General features: G+C 44.2%; 1 protein-coding gene across 6 annotated transcripts in view; it reads right to left on the reverse strand.

Moving 5' to 3' along the window:
- The window catches only part of IQSEC2 (IQ motif and Sec7 domain ArfGEF 2), a 171,472-nt gene that overhangs the window by 78,540 nt on the left and 77,364 nt on the right, over window positions 1–15,568 (reverse strand). For 3 of the 6 annotated variants that reach the window (XM_066613969.1, XM_066613971.1, XM_066613973.1), the window contains one exon: window positions 11,861–11,956. The exons of 2 other annotated variants lie outside the window; for them this stretch is intronic. In XM_066613969.1, coding sequence (XP_066470066.1) covers window positions 11,861–11,956 — 96 coding nt within the window. Of the gene's footprint in view, window positions 1–11,860; window positions 11,957–13,188; window positions 13,209–15,568 lie in introns of those variants that run through there. One more of the 6 variants, XM_066613975.1, reaches the window with a different exon arrangement.

Raw genomic sequence — 15,568 nt, forward strand, 5'->3', positions numbered from 1 at the left:
AATGTGATAATAGATGGAAGAAGAGAAGACAGGCAGCAGAAGTCAGAAGGATACATTATTCTTTTCTTTATTGTTTGATTCAGAGAAGACAGAAGCCTTTGATTTATTGACGGAAATCATTTTTTTACATAAGAGCATTTGTTATAAAGACTCTTTTGTTTTTTATTTACAGAGACAATTGGGGTGGGGTTGGGGAGACATGGAGCAATGGGTTTCCTCAAGCAGCACATGTCAATATGGTACAGCCCACACCTGGCGGGGGAATCAGAGTAGCTGAGCAAAGAGGGGACAGGGAATTACCCCAGAGATGAATCAGCATGCATTCCTGACACGCTGTATTGAGGAAGGGCTTCTTCTCCCCAGCCTTTCTCCGCAACGCCTGTTTGCACCACTATGGCCAAGTAATTTTGCACAACTGGATGGTAAATGACTATTCTGTGGACAGTGCAGGATTACATTAGACTGTATGCCTATTTCACAAGACACAGCTCTCCTTTGGTGTGCAAGGCACGCTTGTTTCACACGCCAGGACTGTGCAAAGTCTAATCTTGCATGCCCAATGTACAACAGGGACTGGAAAAAGTCACTCATTTTGTATACCTGCCATGGAAGGGGGGGGGAGAAAGGCAGGTTAACGCAAATAACACACATAGCAGTACACACCATTTTGCATACCTGTAAACCAGCGCAACACGCACTTTGCACAGTCAAAACACATGAGATCAGACAAGTCATCACCACTTTTGCATACCTGAAGAGATGCAATTCATTAAGTCTGCACCTATTTTGCACAGCTGCTGTACGGCAGGTAGTGCTAGCTACATTCCTTTTGCATACCAACTGCATGGGAAGGAAAAGATCAGTGTGGTTTATTCAATTAGCACAAAAATGTCATATTTTTGGAGGGGTTGAGAAAGTATGGGTTACTGTGGTTCTAGAAATCTGCCAAGGTCTACAGTTGCACAGGAGAGTGTGCTGTATGGCTTACCAGAATCCAATACATGTGAAATCCTGAGAATCCGAGCTTTCATTTAAAAAAAAAAAAAAAAAGCAGCAGCATCTAGCCCTCATGGTTGTGGGGAAACACATTCTCAAAGCATATAAATCCAATATGTAAAAAAAGAGAAGCAAGACATGGATGGAGAATCTGAGGACTCCTCCTTCATGCAGCACAGAGCCTGATCTCTTTTTTTCCCCACCCCTCATTCCAGGCATACATTGTCTTATGAGCCACTAAACCTCCTTTTTCAGGTTTACATATTTTGAGGAATGCCTGGCTGCTGCAGAACCACATCTCCTTCTCATGCCTTCTCAATGACATCTACTTAAAGATGACATCATAATGCTAATCCCTATTCTGCTGCTTCCAGGGGGTGGAACAGGGAAATCAAGCACCAGGGTGACCTTGTCACTGCAGAGATGCAGGAGGAGGAAATATAGGTCAGTGGCAGCCATGCATTGCTTGTAACATGTTGGTTTCAGTCTGGGAAGAGGAAGAGAGCTGGTAAAGATACAATGTTTCTGATATCATAGAGCATGCCAACTGATCACACCCTTACCCAGCAACCTTTTCCAAGTTTTATAGCAGCATCAGTCTTAACCATGGATAATGCTAACCAGGATTTCCATTTTAACAGGATTAGGACCAATTTGCAAACTCTGACTAACATGGGAACTCTGGTTAGATTAACTGTTGTTAAGAGCCAAGCATGACATCAAATGTTTTAGTGTGTTGCTACAGGCTTAAGTTTACTCTTATGCAGGACCTCAATTTGAACTGTCTTTGCCTCTACAAAGGGGCCTTAAACAATGGTGTTTTTATAGTTAAATAACCACAGAGGTGATTTTCAACAGAAAAACAGCAGAGTTAAATGGTTAAATACACTCTATTTCTATACTGTTGTCCTAATCAATTTGCAGACCCAAGCAACTGCTATACAGCAGTAAATCAACAACTGTAATTACACACTATTTAGCATCACATGTAGTTTGGCTCCAAGTTCAGTGCAGACACAAGAGGAAAGGTGGAGGCAAAGAGTGTGTGATCCATTTGCCTGCTCTCAATTACTTAAGCATGGTTAGGAGATTGGGGCATTATGGCTTCACAGACAAACAGAAAGACTGAAGGGAACTCCAAATCTCAGGCAGGAAAAGGCACAAGCAAAATACTGTGCAGCAAAATAAGTCAATAAGCTGCAAATCTACAGATTTTGCTCAAGTTGGAACACTTCAAACTTGACCAGTTCCAACAAAGAAAATGTTTGTGTAGTAACTATCACACAAGCCATGTGCAAGAGAATCACACATGATCACTGCACACATTCATTTTGCCACAGTATGCAACAAAATACAGATATGCGCAGTCATCACACTGACACATGGGCTGCACATAACTGTTTTCCTCAGGAAATTCTGTTTCACTTGTAGTAGCTCTTAGTACAACAGCAGGATCTTTCTGGTCACCTGATTCATGTGTTACTTATGGTGACACAGTAGTCATCAAACACATACTTTCATGTGGTCCAACTCCACTTGGAGCCTTCCAAATGGGAGGTGCAAGGCTGGCACAGGAACTGACCATGTTTTCTCTTCCTGCATGTGTTATGGCTGTAGCTTGGAGCCCCAACTGCACAGAAATGGTTTTGTCAGTGTGGTAAGCAAGTTGCCATGGCAACATAGGAATCAGCACCTACCTTTTCAAATAGCAGTTATTTATGCCCACATTAACTTCAGTAGTAACTTCACCAGTATGGTTCATGTACTGCTGCCTCAATGAGGATTAAACTACTGCTTGCCTCTATGCTTTGCCGCAGTGGCAGAGTTGTGGCTATCCCATAGTCCTCTGCAGGAGAAAACAGGATATTGATGGTTGTTGTCTATTGAAGAAGACACCCTACCCAACTCTTACTATCCAGGAGTAATATAAATGAAGTGGCTTTATCTCGAGTCCATTGCTCCATCTGATCCAGTATCATCTAACCTGGCTGGCTCGCTGAAATCTCAGGCAAAGGTATTTCTCAGTTACCCATGATCTCTTTAACTGGAGAGGAACTTTTGCACACACCAGCACAGAGCTATGGTCTTTCCCCTAGTTGCTACCATTTGCTCCAGAGACCATTTAGTTAATGCTATTTTCCCAGAAAAGCATATAGGATTTATTTTCATGCTGAATTCCAGAAGTCCCATCAACTTGCATTTGTCTAACCCCCTCGTTTGAGAGTAGATTAACACTTGTGGTCACTCTAGGAACAACAAGTGGAAATTGCACATTGGGGTTGTGCCAGGCCTAGCTTGGTCAGTGCTTATTACAGTTCATACTTTTTTTCATGTTTACTATATGGAGAAGAAATCAGAAACATTCATTCTACCGGAAAGCAAATCTGTCAAACGTCTGACAATATAGTCTCTTTGTAGATAATGCCTCCTGTGCTCCCCTCCCCCACTCTCTCTTCCAATAGTATCCACAGGCAGACCACAGGAATGCAATGTCCTATGGGTAACACCAACACAGGCCAACTGCACAAACAGAATAGCAGGTGCATACAATCCATGATGCAAGAGAGGGCAGTTTGCACTGCACTGCTTGCAAAATCCTTCAAAGGGTCTGAGATCGAGGACTCCCAGCCCACACCCCATCTGTGATGCTGGAGCAGTTTGCTTGATTAAGCAGAGAACAGTTGTGTCCAAGGTGCCTCCTGGGGAGGTGGGGAGCAGATCCTGGAGCCCAAGGGATAGGCAGCATCGAAAGAGAGACAGAGAGAGAATCCCAAGGGAATATAGTCCTGCAGGGTAGAGGCTGGCACACAGTTTGGGTAAAGTTCCACAGGGAACAAGCAATTGAAGCTGCTTCCAAAGAGGGTTTCTTTTTGGTTGGTTTCAATGTTCTTTTGAACAGCATCCTGAAAGCGAGGAAGGCTGACGACCGAGCAGCGAAAAGGCAGGAAAAGTGCATGTGGGGGACCTCTAGAGGCCAGTGCAAGAACTGCAGATAAGATTGGGGAGGCAGCAAAAGTTGTTGTTCAGAGACACTCTTACCCTCCCACCCCCAGTGGGGCAGGGATGGTGCTAAAGCAGGAAAGGGAGGGGTAAGAATTAAGGCTTATGTGTCTGCATAGAAAAATGTGTAAACTGTGATTGGAGCAGGAGGTGAAGGGAAAGGAGGGATATTTGATAGAATCCATTCCAGAGACACACAGAAGGCCATTTCATACATTATGCAACAGGAAGCCTGGGTCTGCCACCTCATGTACACTCAACAGGGAGCCACAGCCAATCCTAGCTTCCTGATGAGTGTGCTTGTCTGACGAACATGTTTGCCGCATTCATGGTTGACCATTTTAGATATACACCTAAACAATGTGGTATGTGAAGAGGTTCATAGATGACTGAAAGAGTAAGAAAGCCATGAAGCACAAGCAAATGCTGCTGAGTGTGAAATTCTGTCCAACACCCCATTCCATAAATAAATTGGGAAGCAATTCTTTAAGTGCAAAGCAGTACAGACTGGTGCTGAAAATGAGACAGTCAGCAATTGCAGGTTTTAATACAAAATTCCAAATGTCAGGATATTAAGTCAGCATTTACGAATGCTAACAATACTGAAAGGGAACTGACAAGTCAAATCAAGATTTAGTTCCCAGGTTAGAGGGCAAATAAGATTCTAGCCATATGTAATTTGAGCTAGGCCACGGCTGCTGTCTAGCTCTGTTTCTGAAGCCAGCCTCAGCTCTCAAATGGAAGCTTCCCACATAATGTGTCAGGCAGGACTCCCCCCCCCCACCTTCTGAACCTGAGAAGACAGCTCCGGAGACCTGCTAGGGCCTCTGCACAATTGGTTATTTACAGAGATCCCCTCATATTTCAGTAGAATGACTTTTTTAACTGACTCTTCTGCTTTGACCACAGTTAGCCATGCAGAAATATATCAGATGACGTTTTATCTCTCTTTGCTTTATTATCATGCCAGGAAATGTTTTACCAGTTCAATGTCTTCCTGCCAGACTGCTATTACAAGGCTCAGGGGCAGAGCCAGTGAAGAATTTGGCAATCCAACATTTCTGAAGTTGGAAAGTGAAGTATCTGGGCCATTGAGCACATCCTCAAATAAAGGCCAAGTCCAAGCAACACAGTATTTCTTTTGTGGCAGATTAACAGGGATGGTAAAACCAGGGTTGAATATGACAAGGATGTCAGAAGTCAACACATGGGAAGGGTAGAGGTTAGCTAAAGATGAAAAACATGATGAGGTTAAAAGGTGAACAGTAGGGGGGGCTAGAGCAAAGAGGAAGTGGTTAAAGAGTTCCCCACAGAGTCAGCAGTCACAAGATTAAATAGGGTTGCCACTTTTATACTGGCCCAGCTCTTATGCCTTTAACAAGAAGCCCAGCAGGCATGAGTAGATCAAACACGTCCTGGCATCAAAACATAGTAGCAGGAAAAGTTACACCTGATAGATTTCTGCTGTTAAAAGCACAGGATTGGGCCTAGTAAAATGAAGTTTGTAAGCAAGGGAGGACATGAGGAGGAAGACGTGGTGAGGGGGAAGAGAAAAAATTTCAAGCCCAAAGGAAGAGAATGGGAAAATAAGTGCCAAAGGTAGTACAGCAGGCAAACTCCTGAGGAAACATGGCATGCAGGAAAGGGCAACAATTTCATTTTTGCTGGTTCTGCTCCAGATATAGAGCAATTAAACACATGAAATTTTCCCCATCATTTGCTCCATGACAGTCCCTGCTTTTAAAAGGCACAGGAACAGTAAGAAAAATGGATCAATATACAAGTGACAAGCACAATGCATGAGAACAGAGGCCTTAAAAGGCAACAAACTCAGAGGTAACACATAAGATGAACACAGACAGAGACAGATTTACAGGTTCCAGGTGGAACAGAGGCAGCATCTGTGTGATGTGCACTCTCGCTTGATCTGTATGGGAAGAGGGTGTGTCTCTGGAAAGGACTCTGAACCTATCCCCAGGTTGCCATGGGGTGAAGCTGGTGTGGTGGGATTTCAGGGCCCGGGTTAGAAGTGCGAGGCGTGAAGGGGATGGTGGTGCCCCCTCCAGGTTACCTAGAGGAGGGGCTGCTGCACTCAGAGGCAGGGCAACAAAACTGGTGGACGTCCTCAGCCTCCTCGTCATCATCCCTAGAAAATGAGGAGGGGACAGACAAACAGACAGAGACGGATTATAAGCCTATGGCCACATCCACCATTGTCAGGGGTGGGGGAGCAGGGACAGCATGCAAGTGAGAAGATGGAAATGTGATGGTATTCACAGGGCGTGGTGAGCAAGGCAAGGAAACTTAAGCACATACCTGAGCTATCTGCCTTCTAGTTCTCTTCCCATCTCCCAAATCCACTTTGGGCTGCCAGTCTGTACCCAAAGGATACATCCACCCCATCCTTTAATAGACTCTGCCTCCACAAAGAAGTTGCAACTATAACTTCTCTACCTTGCTCTTTCCCCTGGTCAGCCCCATTGCTCATTTTTCTCTCCTCCTGCCTGCTGCAAAGCCTTGTTTTCCCCCACAGTCATGGGGCAAGCAGGAGAAGCCATGACCATGAATAGCTGAAATGCTATTAAAGGGAAAATGCAACCTGACTTCCAACTGTTCCCTTATTAGAAGCTGTTAAAGACACAGGAGCAGAGGCTGTACATCACAGTTAGCAACCTTAGGCAACCCCAGAACCATTAACCTAGGGTTGCCTGGTCCCAACTTAAAAGTTTTCATCAGGCATTTAAATTTCCTTTATTAGCCAACTAACCTAGCTTTCACTCATTCTTCCACAACATTCACAAGAGCAAGGACAAGTCCTTCGTACAATACTTCAACAGTGGTTTCATGTGCATATGTGAGCAAGTACACACAGACACATTCTTGTCACCAGTTTCCAGCTGTACACCAAGCAGAAATTCAGTTGAATCTTTTTAGTCGGTGATACAGTGATGGGCGAAGCCTCACCTTCTGTGCAGCTATAAAAGGCATAAGAGCTCCCACTAAAACAAAAGTTGGCAACTCTGCTTTTTTTTTTTTACTATTCTGCTACTTTTCTACAGCCCAATCGGTGTGTTTACTCAGAAGAAAGTTCCTCCAAGTTTAATAAGACTTATGTCCAAATAAGTGCACACAGGACTGCAGTCCAAGTTTTCTTTTTAAAATGATGTTTTATATTGGTTTTTTATATTGGTTCTATTCTAATTTGGTATGTCACACTGAGTGCTTTCATTGTGAGTGTTTTGTACAAGAGTACAGGAAGTGGAAAAGGATGGATCAAATTCATAGCTTTGCCACACAAGCTTGTATAGACAAATTAATACAAGAGTATCTCAAAGTTCTCCACCTTTTTCCAGTATTTCCTTGCCATTGTTGCTTACAAAATAGCAACAAGGGGGTCACCCAGGAAGTGATCACTTTGTACTAGCTTTGACCAAAGCAAGTCAAAACTTTGGTGCTGCTACTTGACTGTTATTTGGAAAAATTAACTCTGTGGAATGAAATTTCATGGTTTCATCTATACCAATTTTCATACTAATACATTTCCAAGCATTTAATCTTGTATGAACTTGTTATGGCTTACAGTGGAAACAAATACATTTTAACAAGTTCAAAGCTTCACTCAACTACCTTGTATAGTCAAATCACACCAGTTTCCCTACACTACATTTTCCCATAATTCCTTGCAAGCTGTCAATAACTACATTCAAAAAAATACACACCAGAAATCTCTCCTCCAGATGTCTTCTCTAAGGCAACTGAGGAACGGAAGGGAGAAAGAGGGCAGTTTGGGTTTTTTTGTTGTTGTTTTTAGGGAGGATGCCTTTCTGCTTTAAACAAACAGTATGTACAGTAATTCTAATGTTTCCTCATTTTAGGGGTTATATGCACTGCAGACATTAAACTGGTTTTCATTCATTCCTTTGTTTCACAATATTCTGGGAATTTTAGTTCTGTGAAGAAGGCTAGCAACATCTAACAGAGCTCTCAGCCCCTCACCAAACAACAAACCCAGAATGCTTTGTAAAAGCTCTGGCAATTCAAGCAGCGTAAAACATATTTTAAATTTGTGGCCTCAGAGACAGGATCTAAAATCCTTCTCCAAGTGAGAATGGAGCAATAATCAAACATGAATAATTTGTTAAACTGACAATCCTGTTCACAAGAAAAACGCTCACAACGTATTTATATTATTAGGCAAATTATAACATTATTATGCTATTAATGCAAAGAGTCTGTGTGGTTTGACTCTGTTGGGATCATGACTCCTCTGGCTGCACTGGTTGCCAGTTCATTTCTGGGCAAATTCAAAGTGCTGATTTTAATCTTCAAAGCCCTTATTGGCTTGGAACCAGGGTACCTGAGGAACTCTATACTAACTCATCATCTGAGGAGACCCTCCTTGAAATGTTGCACCTGACAGAAGCCAGGCTGGCTATAACAAGGAGTAGGACCTTCTTCACGATGGCACCAATATTATGGAACTTTCTCCTAGTTGAATTGAGAACTATGCCCTCCCTGGTAACCTTCTGATTAAAAACCCTATCTTTTTCAGTTGGCCTTCCCATCTTAGTTTTGGAACACTGCTGTTTTTAGATGCTTTAAAAAAAAATAATAGCTCTTACTGCATTTTTTGGCTCTTGAAAACTCAGGTTCACTCTTCTTCTCTTGAATACAACTTATCATTGTGATGGTGTTTACTACTACTATACACAGGGTCAGTTCTCACAATACCTTTCTGCCCCCAAAGCAGGCAGGGCTGACCGTCCCCAGCTGCACACTTGCACCAAGAACTATGATGAGTAATAAAACATGCTTGGTTGTGGCAGCTAGAAGAGATGATGATAAAATTATGTCAGCTGCTACTGACCAGCTCTGTTGTTAACTCAGTTCTGTTTCTCCATTTAAGCTCATAGCTGGGGAGGCTCAGCACCACCTAGATGGGAGCACACACACAAAACTACACTGGATCCACCAGCACACAGTGGCACTGGGCCTGGCAATATATGACTTACCCAAGCTGAACACAGCCCACCACTACAGTCAGAAAAGGTGCCCTGTCAAATATTAATAACCTTGTTCTTTACAATCCTAGGCAGGTAGCAAAAACAGGAGGATTTTCAGGCCTGTGTTAGGCTGCCATACATCACTTGGTGGCCTGTGTTGGTCTGAGTAGGCCACAAGTTTTGCAGGTCAGGTGAATGTATATGCAGCTTCTCACACCCATGCACATCAGCTGTCAGGGTCATTTTGTACATTCATTATTCTCTGCTAACACTGCCACCAAGCCCCTGTATCTTTAACAACTGTATGACTAACAGAAATTAAGTTGGTGAAGAAATCTAAAGTTATGCTTTGTTTGTCACACTGCTGTTAAAGGTATCAGAAGCCTGACAGAAGGCAAAGAAAAGTTAGCAACCAAAAAATACATGCTCCTTAAAGGGGTGATCTGATTAGAGCTCACCCCTCCACCCAATTTTTGCTACTCTACACACAGGTGGCAGAAAGGGAGGGCATTTTATAGGGTGATAAGAGTTTCTGCAAAAGTTTCTGGAGCTGCTTACTGCTGGCAACAGTCCTTTTTTCTCCCTCTTTGCAATTTGTGTATGTGCGCCTGCGGGCATGTGCGTACGCATCCTTTTTGGCAGCAGTACAGCTTTTTGCAGAAGCCTGCTTCCTCTGACCACTATGATTTTTAACTCCAGAATGCTCCAGGAGCAATGCTATGTAACAAAACAAAGTTACAACAAAACAAGCATCATTCCTGGTGTATTTCTGGGGGGGGGGGAACCATAGTGGCTGGTAGGCACTGGACCCCAAATAGAGTTTTACCGCCTCTGAGGGTGCCTAAGGGGAGACAAAAACACATTTAAAGGACAAAAAGCACCGCCAACACTGGTCAGTCTAGGTGGCATCTGACACTGGCAAAGAACTTCTCAGGGTCCCCCAAACTGACCGGGTTTGGTGCACCTCCAGAATTCCTCCTGCATCCAAAGCTGAAAGTTCTGCAGTAAGCATTTTCAGCTCAGTAGTTTACCTCAAATGCTTACCTCAGCAGCAACTGTTTACCTCAGCAGCATACCTCAATTTAAGGTATGAAAAAGAAGCACATCTCTCTCTTCCACCTCCAATATTAATGGAGGTTTTCCTCAGAAATTGCTGCAATGTGGAAGTGTAGGAAATTGTCTCCCACATACATGCAGTAAGAGCTGCCAATTTAAAAAACAAAACAAAACTGGACCTGTGTGTGTATCTTTAACAGAACATCGACGTTCAGAAATTAAGCAGATGAAGTGTTTTGCATCACTTATCCTTATGGTTGTCAACTTTTGAACTGGTCTCAATAGCCATGCCTTTAACAGCACTTTGGTCTGCAGAAGGTAACAGGTGAAGTTCTTCACCACATGGAAATGACCATGTTTAGCAGACTATTTACCTGCTAATTGCTGCAGAACATGCCACTGCTAAAAGGCACAGATATAGAGGCCAGTTCAAAAGTTGGCAACCCTACTTAACTCCATGCCCAAAGAAAATTCTCACAGCCCAATCCTATGCAGCACGGGTACAGCAGGGCTGCCTGGCCAGCGCTGTATATCATGCTGCAATTGAGCAGGTGGGGGGTCTCCTTGAGATAAAGGAACATTTGTTCCTTTACCTCATGCAGAGCCCCAGCCCACCCAACAGGGCTACTCGGATCTGCACCAGCTATTTAGGGGGTTAGGATATAACAGAGGCCTGCTCCGCCATCCCCATTCAGGTCAGATCCACTCACATTTCACCCTCTCCTGCCCTGAAACACCCCTCCCCACCACCTGGCGCTACCCTCACCTGCTCCAGTGGCCATCAGGTGGAATTTGGTGCCCACAAGACATGCAGGCCTTCCCACCAGCGCCAGTTACTCTCCAGGTGGCATAAAGGAACGTATGGTGCTTCAACACCTGGTGCTGCAGTAGCAGTGCCAGTACCCATAGGATTGGGATCTCCTTTGCTTACATCTCCATATGTCACCCTGCTATTGTAGACACAGAAGCTGGAACAGTCAAGAAGTTGGCAACTCTGGACAGTCATATTGAAACTTTTGATATCTACGTCCATTCACCTGATATACTCACTATCAGCTTACTACTTAATTGTCTCTCTTTCTGATGCCCACCCTTGTTCACACAGCAGCTATCTGGCATACTCCCTTGACATTTTTCCAAAGGTCCAAATGCCACACCAGGCCAGCTACAGTACATGCACACATACTCACAGACGTGCACACATCTAACTGGTTTCTAACTGGACTGGAATCCCTTGAGAAAACAGTCTTGGAATTGCATCCTGTCCCAGACTTCTATCCCAGCAGCATAAATTGAGAAGAAATGATCCTTCTCCTCAGACTTTAAGACTAGGGGAGGGAAGAGGGGTGAAAAAGAAGGTAGTCTGAATGACATGTATCTGAAATCAGCAGGGTTTGGAAAAGCTGTAGGTTGAGCAGTGGTAAGAATGATGGCAAATGCAAAGGAATGTTGTGAGCATGAAAGAAGTGAAATCCAGTATTCCCATCTACTGGGATAAAGCCCCACCTGTTCACTATTGCTGAAGTTTCTGCCCAGAGCTGAGAATAGAACCTCAGAATCCTGGCCCCTAAAACCCTAAGGATGGCACCTGAATCTCCTGCCAGTACTAGGGAAAAGAACCCAGAAATCCTGCAATTTGCTTTGCTGTAAAAACCAGCTAAATTCCAGGGAGACCAGCCCCTGACCCCAAGAACTGTAGCAGAAGCTAGAAATCCTAAGGGATGCTGGATTTGCAGATAAAGTGATATATCTTAAGATGGGGATGGCTTGAAGTGAGTGAGTCAGGGTGGGTGTGAGTGGCTTACCTGCAGCCTGTGTGCCTGGCAGGGGAAGCTAGCTGCGAGTGGAGAAGCGACTGAGCAGAGCAGCAGTACTGGTGCAGAGTGGGACACGTGGACGACCTATAGAAGGCAGCAGAGAGACAGAGCAACAGAGAAAGAGAGACAGGAACAGAGAGAAAGAAAGGATGGATGGGGAAGGAAGGGTAATAAATGGGGAAGTAGATGTTTGTGGAGAGAAATGGAAATTGTGTGCCAAAATGAGTAGATGGAAGGGCAGAGAAAGGGGGAAGAAGAGAAGAAAAAACACAAAGTCAAGAAAAAGAAGGACAGCACTGAACAAACAGAAAAAAAAAAACATAGCAAATGCCCCCAGGCCAAACAGAGAGACTAAGCCACACACTGGGCTACAAGAGAAGAAAGAAAGAAAGAGAGCGAGAGAAACAGACAGCAGTGGCTCCCTGGGGACATGGATGCCAGGCCACATGGGCTGGAAGGGGAAGAAAGGCAGCAGGACAAGTTGGGCCACAGAATCACAAGAAGCCTGTTATTAAAGAGCCAGAAAGTCCAGGGGGGAAAGGGTCCACACAGTTACAGAGATAGACAAAAAAAAAAGAGAGCAGGGAGCCTGCCCAAACATGGAATCGGAGCAAAGTCATGCCACAGGAAGAATAGTTCGCTGGGGGTAGGGAGGGGAAGAGTCCTTTAAACGTGGCTTGGCCAGTGGGGGTTCGCCTGCAACCCAAGACGTTACATGGGTTGACAATATTTACAGGGAGGCCTACTAAAGCAGAACACACTCTGAGACATGTCCCAGGCTCCTGCAATCTGCAGAAAGATGCAGAGATGTGGTTCTTGATTCAAACACAAGTTATGTATACCTACCAGTATCCTCTGCTATACTGAAAGGAACCCTGTGGTGCATCTCTGGAACTGTGTCACTCAAGGAAACCTAAGTAAATACCTCATTTCTCCCCCATCTTTTGGCTCAATTTGAACCTTTCTATCACCCAGAAGGCTTCTGTAAGGAGGTTCAGCATTCTAAAAGGGCTTCCAAGTCAGTCCACAGCAGCAGCCAATAGTGCTCTGTTGCTGTTGATATTTGTTTTCTTCCCCAACCAACTGCTAAAACAAATGATCTGACTTTGAGTCAGTTTCCTGGACTGTGATGCTCACCAGACTGCCAAGAGTAGGCACATCAAGAGCTAAGATGACCCCCTGCCCCTCCCCAGGATCCAATCCTACAGGTCAAATCTGGGTAACAACCACAGGTTAAAAATAGCAGGGTAACATATATACACCTATGTGCAATTGCCCTGGTGCAATATGAGTATCTAATGCCTCACAGGACTCACCTGTCTGCCCAGCTAAGTGTGGGTGCAAGGACCTCAGACCTGGTCAGGCATGAGCACAGACTGTAAGAAAGGCACCCAGAGAAGTCACATTATGCTTTATTTTCCACTTACCTTTTAAGTTCCATGCCACATTTTTCCCAATCCACCCACCCTAAACTTCCTTTGCCTTTCCACAATTCCTCAGGAGCCTTATATTTTGCCTTTTCTGTCTACCCATACTTGTCAAGGTGTTTTTTATTCTTGTAAATAACTCTTCTACCATTACTATATTGACCTGTCTGGTCATGCAAGAGGGAGTTGGCTGCCCTGTCTCTCCAGACAGGTCAATATAGACAGGCTTCACTACTGTCCAGCAAATCCTCCAAGGATTTGGAGGGTCTCTCCATTTCTGGGGGGGGGGGGGTTCTCCAAGGCAGCTATCTCCTGTTGGTTTTCCCTTGCCTTGCTCAAGTGGCAGGACTCTACCATCTCCAGTAAAACCTACTTTTGGAACAAAACAGGCTGAAAATGAGCATTGGATGCTAGGTGCTAATCATCCATCCTAACTACCACAGCAACAAAATGTCTTGGCATGAGCCTGGGTTTAGCTAGCTGATGCAACCAGATTATTCCTCCTACCACATATACCTGTGGCTCAAAAACAGCAGTACTAGGTAGGACTCCAATTTAAAAGATTCCAAAACTTGAACAAGGAGTGGGCACTTAATCAGAGTAAAGAAAGTGGTGTGTATATGGGTAAGGATGCAGGCTTAGATGTCAGAAAGAAGGATCTGCTAGGGAAGCTGGGGGAGGAGAAAAAGGAGACTTCTTTTCGATATTCCAAGTAAAAAGGCAACTGAGATGTATCCCGGTGGGATCAGTTAATTTCTGGTCAAGCCTTGCATGCAAAACCAGGAGAGCATCACAGTGAAGAGGATACGAGGCTCCCCTACCCCTCAATAAATACAGGACTCAACATTTTATCTCACAACCCAAGAAAACTCCAATGCCATCTTCCCAGCAAAGAGGTATGGAGCAAGCCAATCTGGAGAAAGAAGGAAATGGTAGCTTAAGATAGCAGGTTTGTTATTGCCTCTTCCTCCCAACTGAGGGAATTAGTTTCCTGAGGAATGAAGAAAAATACACTGAAGAAGAACAGCAATTGTCGCAAATGACAACTGAAGGGGACACACCAAAAGGCAGGTCCACTTCAAAGCATTACTCAATGCAGCCCCCAAATACATGGAACTATGTATATCATCCTATTTGTACAGAGATGTATTGAAAGATTAGCCTCTGAACATGTTTCTAATCCTTGCATCACATCCTGGAGCATCTATTCAAAAACAATTCCTGAATTCTGTCACACCCCAGTGCAAGCCTTCCTCCCCCAAACAAACCATAATCCAGGGTGGGAATACACAAAGTGAAACAGCTTTGAGTCTCAATGATTCCCACTAAGTTTTAAAGGAGGCAAAAACAGCTTCCCTCAGGTTCAACCCCAACTACACTCCTGAACACACACCTTCAACTCCTCCCATTAACAAGAATAGTGACTATTCAGTGCTATGGGGAAGTGGCCCTGGGTGTACAAAAACTAGCATCCAAACCCCAACACCGCCAAGCTCAGTCATATCGACAGTACTAAGCCACCACATCTCTTTCTACTCCCAAATACTTTGCCAGTATGAAAACAACTAAATGCAACTGAGCTTGTGCAGAATACTTTTACCTCCAAGTAGTCCGAGCACATCCTGGATTAAGAGGCAGATAGTATGACTTCCAGGCAGGTCTGAGAACCAAATCACTTGTTTCAGCTAATAAAACACAGGATTTGGGTCTTAAAGTACAGCTTTTGGGTATCACACAAAGATCAATCTAATCCATCCACTGCTCTCATGTCACCAATATGACAACTCTGGAAGCCTACAAGCAGGGTCTGGGGTAATTTTACACCTGCCATTTGTCCCCAGCACCTGGTATTCAAAGGGATACTGCTTCTGTTCACAGACACATCATGAGTAGCTAGAAATAAGAGCAGGAGGCTGGATTCCAAACCTCTCCCTGCCCTCCCCAAAGTCCCCAAGAATAAGGAAGAATGTCCTCTCCTCCAGGAGTTCAGTAGCTTGACATCAATCTCTCTACCCCACTCTACTCCAGCTTGAACCCAGGACTATGGTCTCTTTTTTTCTATGGACCCTTTTTTTCCTCCCCTTCTGCCACTGAAATAGAATAAAAATAAGTTTTTTTTATCTGAATAAAAAAAGTTTTTCTTCCTGTTTACAACACGACACATCAATGGAATACATTAAAAAGTTTGCCAAAGCAGTTTCAGGAACTAAAGTGTGGGAGGGCAATAGCTGAAGATACAGGTGCTGAGGTGCGTCTGTACAAGAACAAA

This window comes from Tiliqua scincoides, chromosome 2, assembly GCF_035046505.1.
Source record: "Tiliqua scincoides isolate rTilSci1 chromosome 2, rTilSci1.hap2, whole genome shotgun sequence".
Classification (NCBI taxonomy): Eukaryota; Metazoa; Chordata; class Lepidosauria; order Squamata; family Scincidae; genus Tiliqua; species Tiliqua scincoides.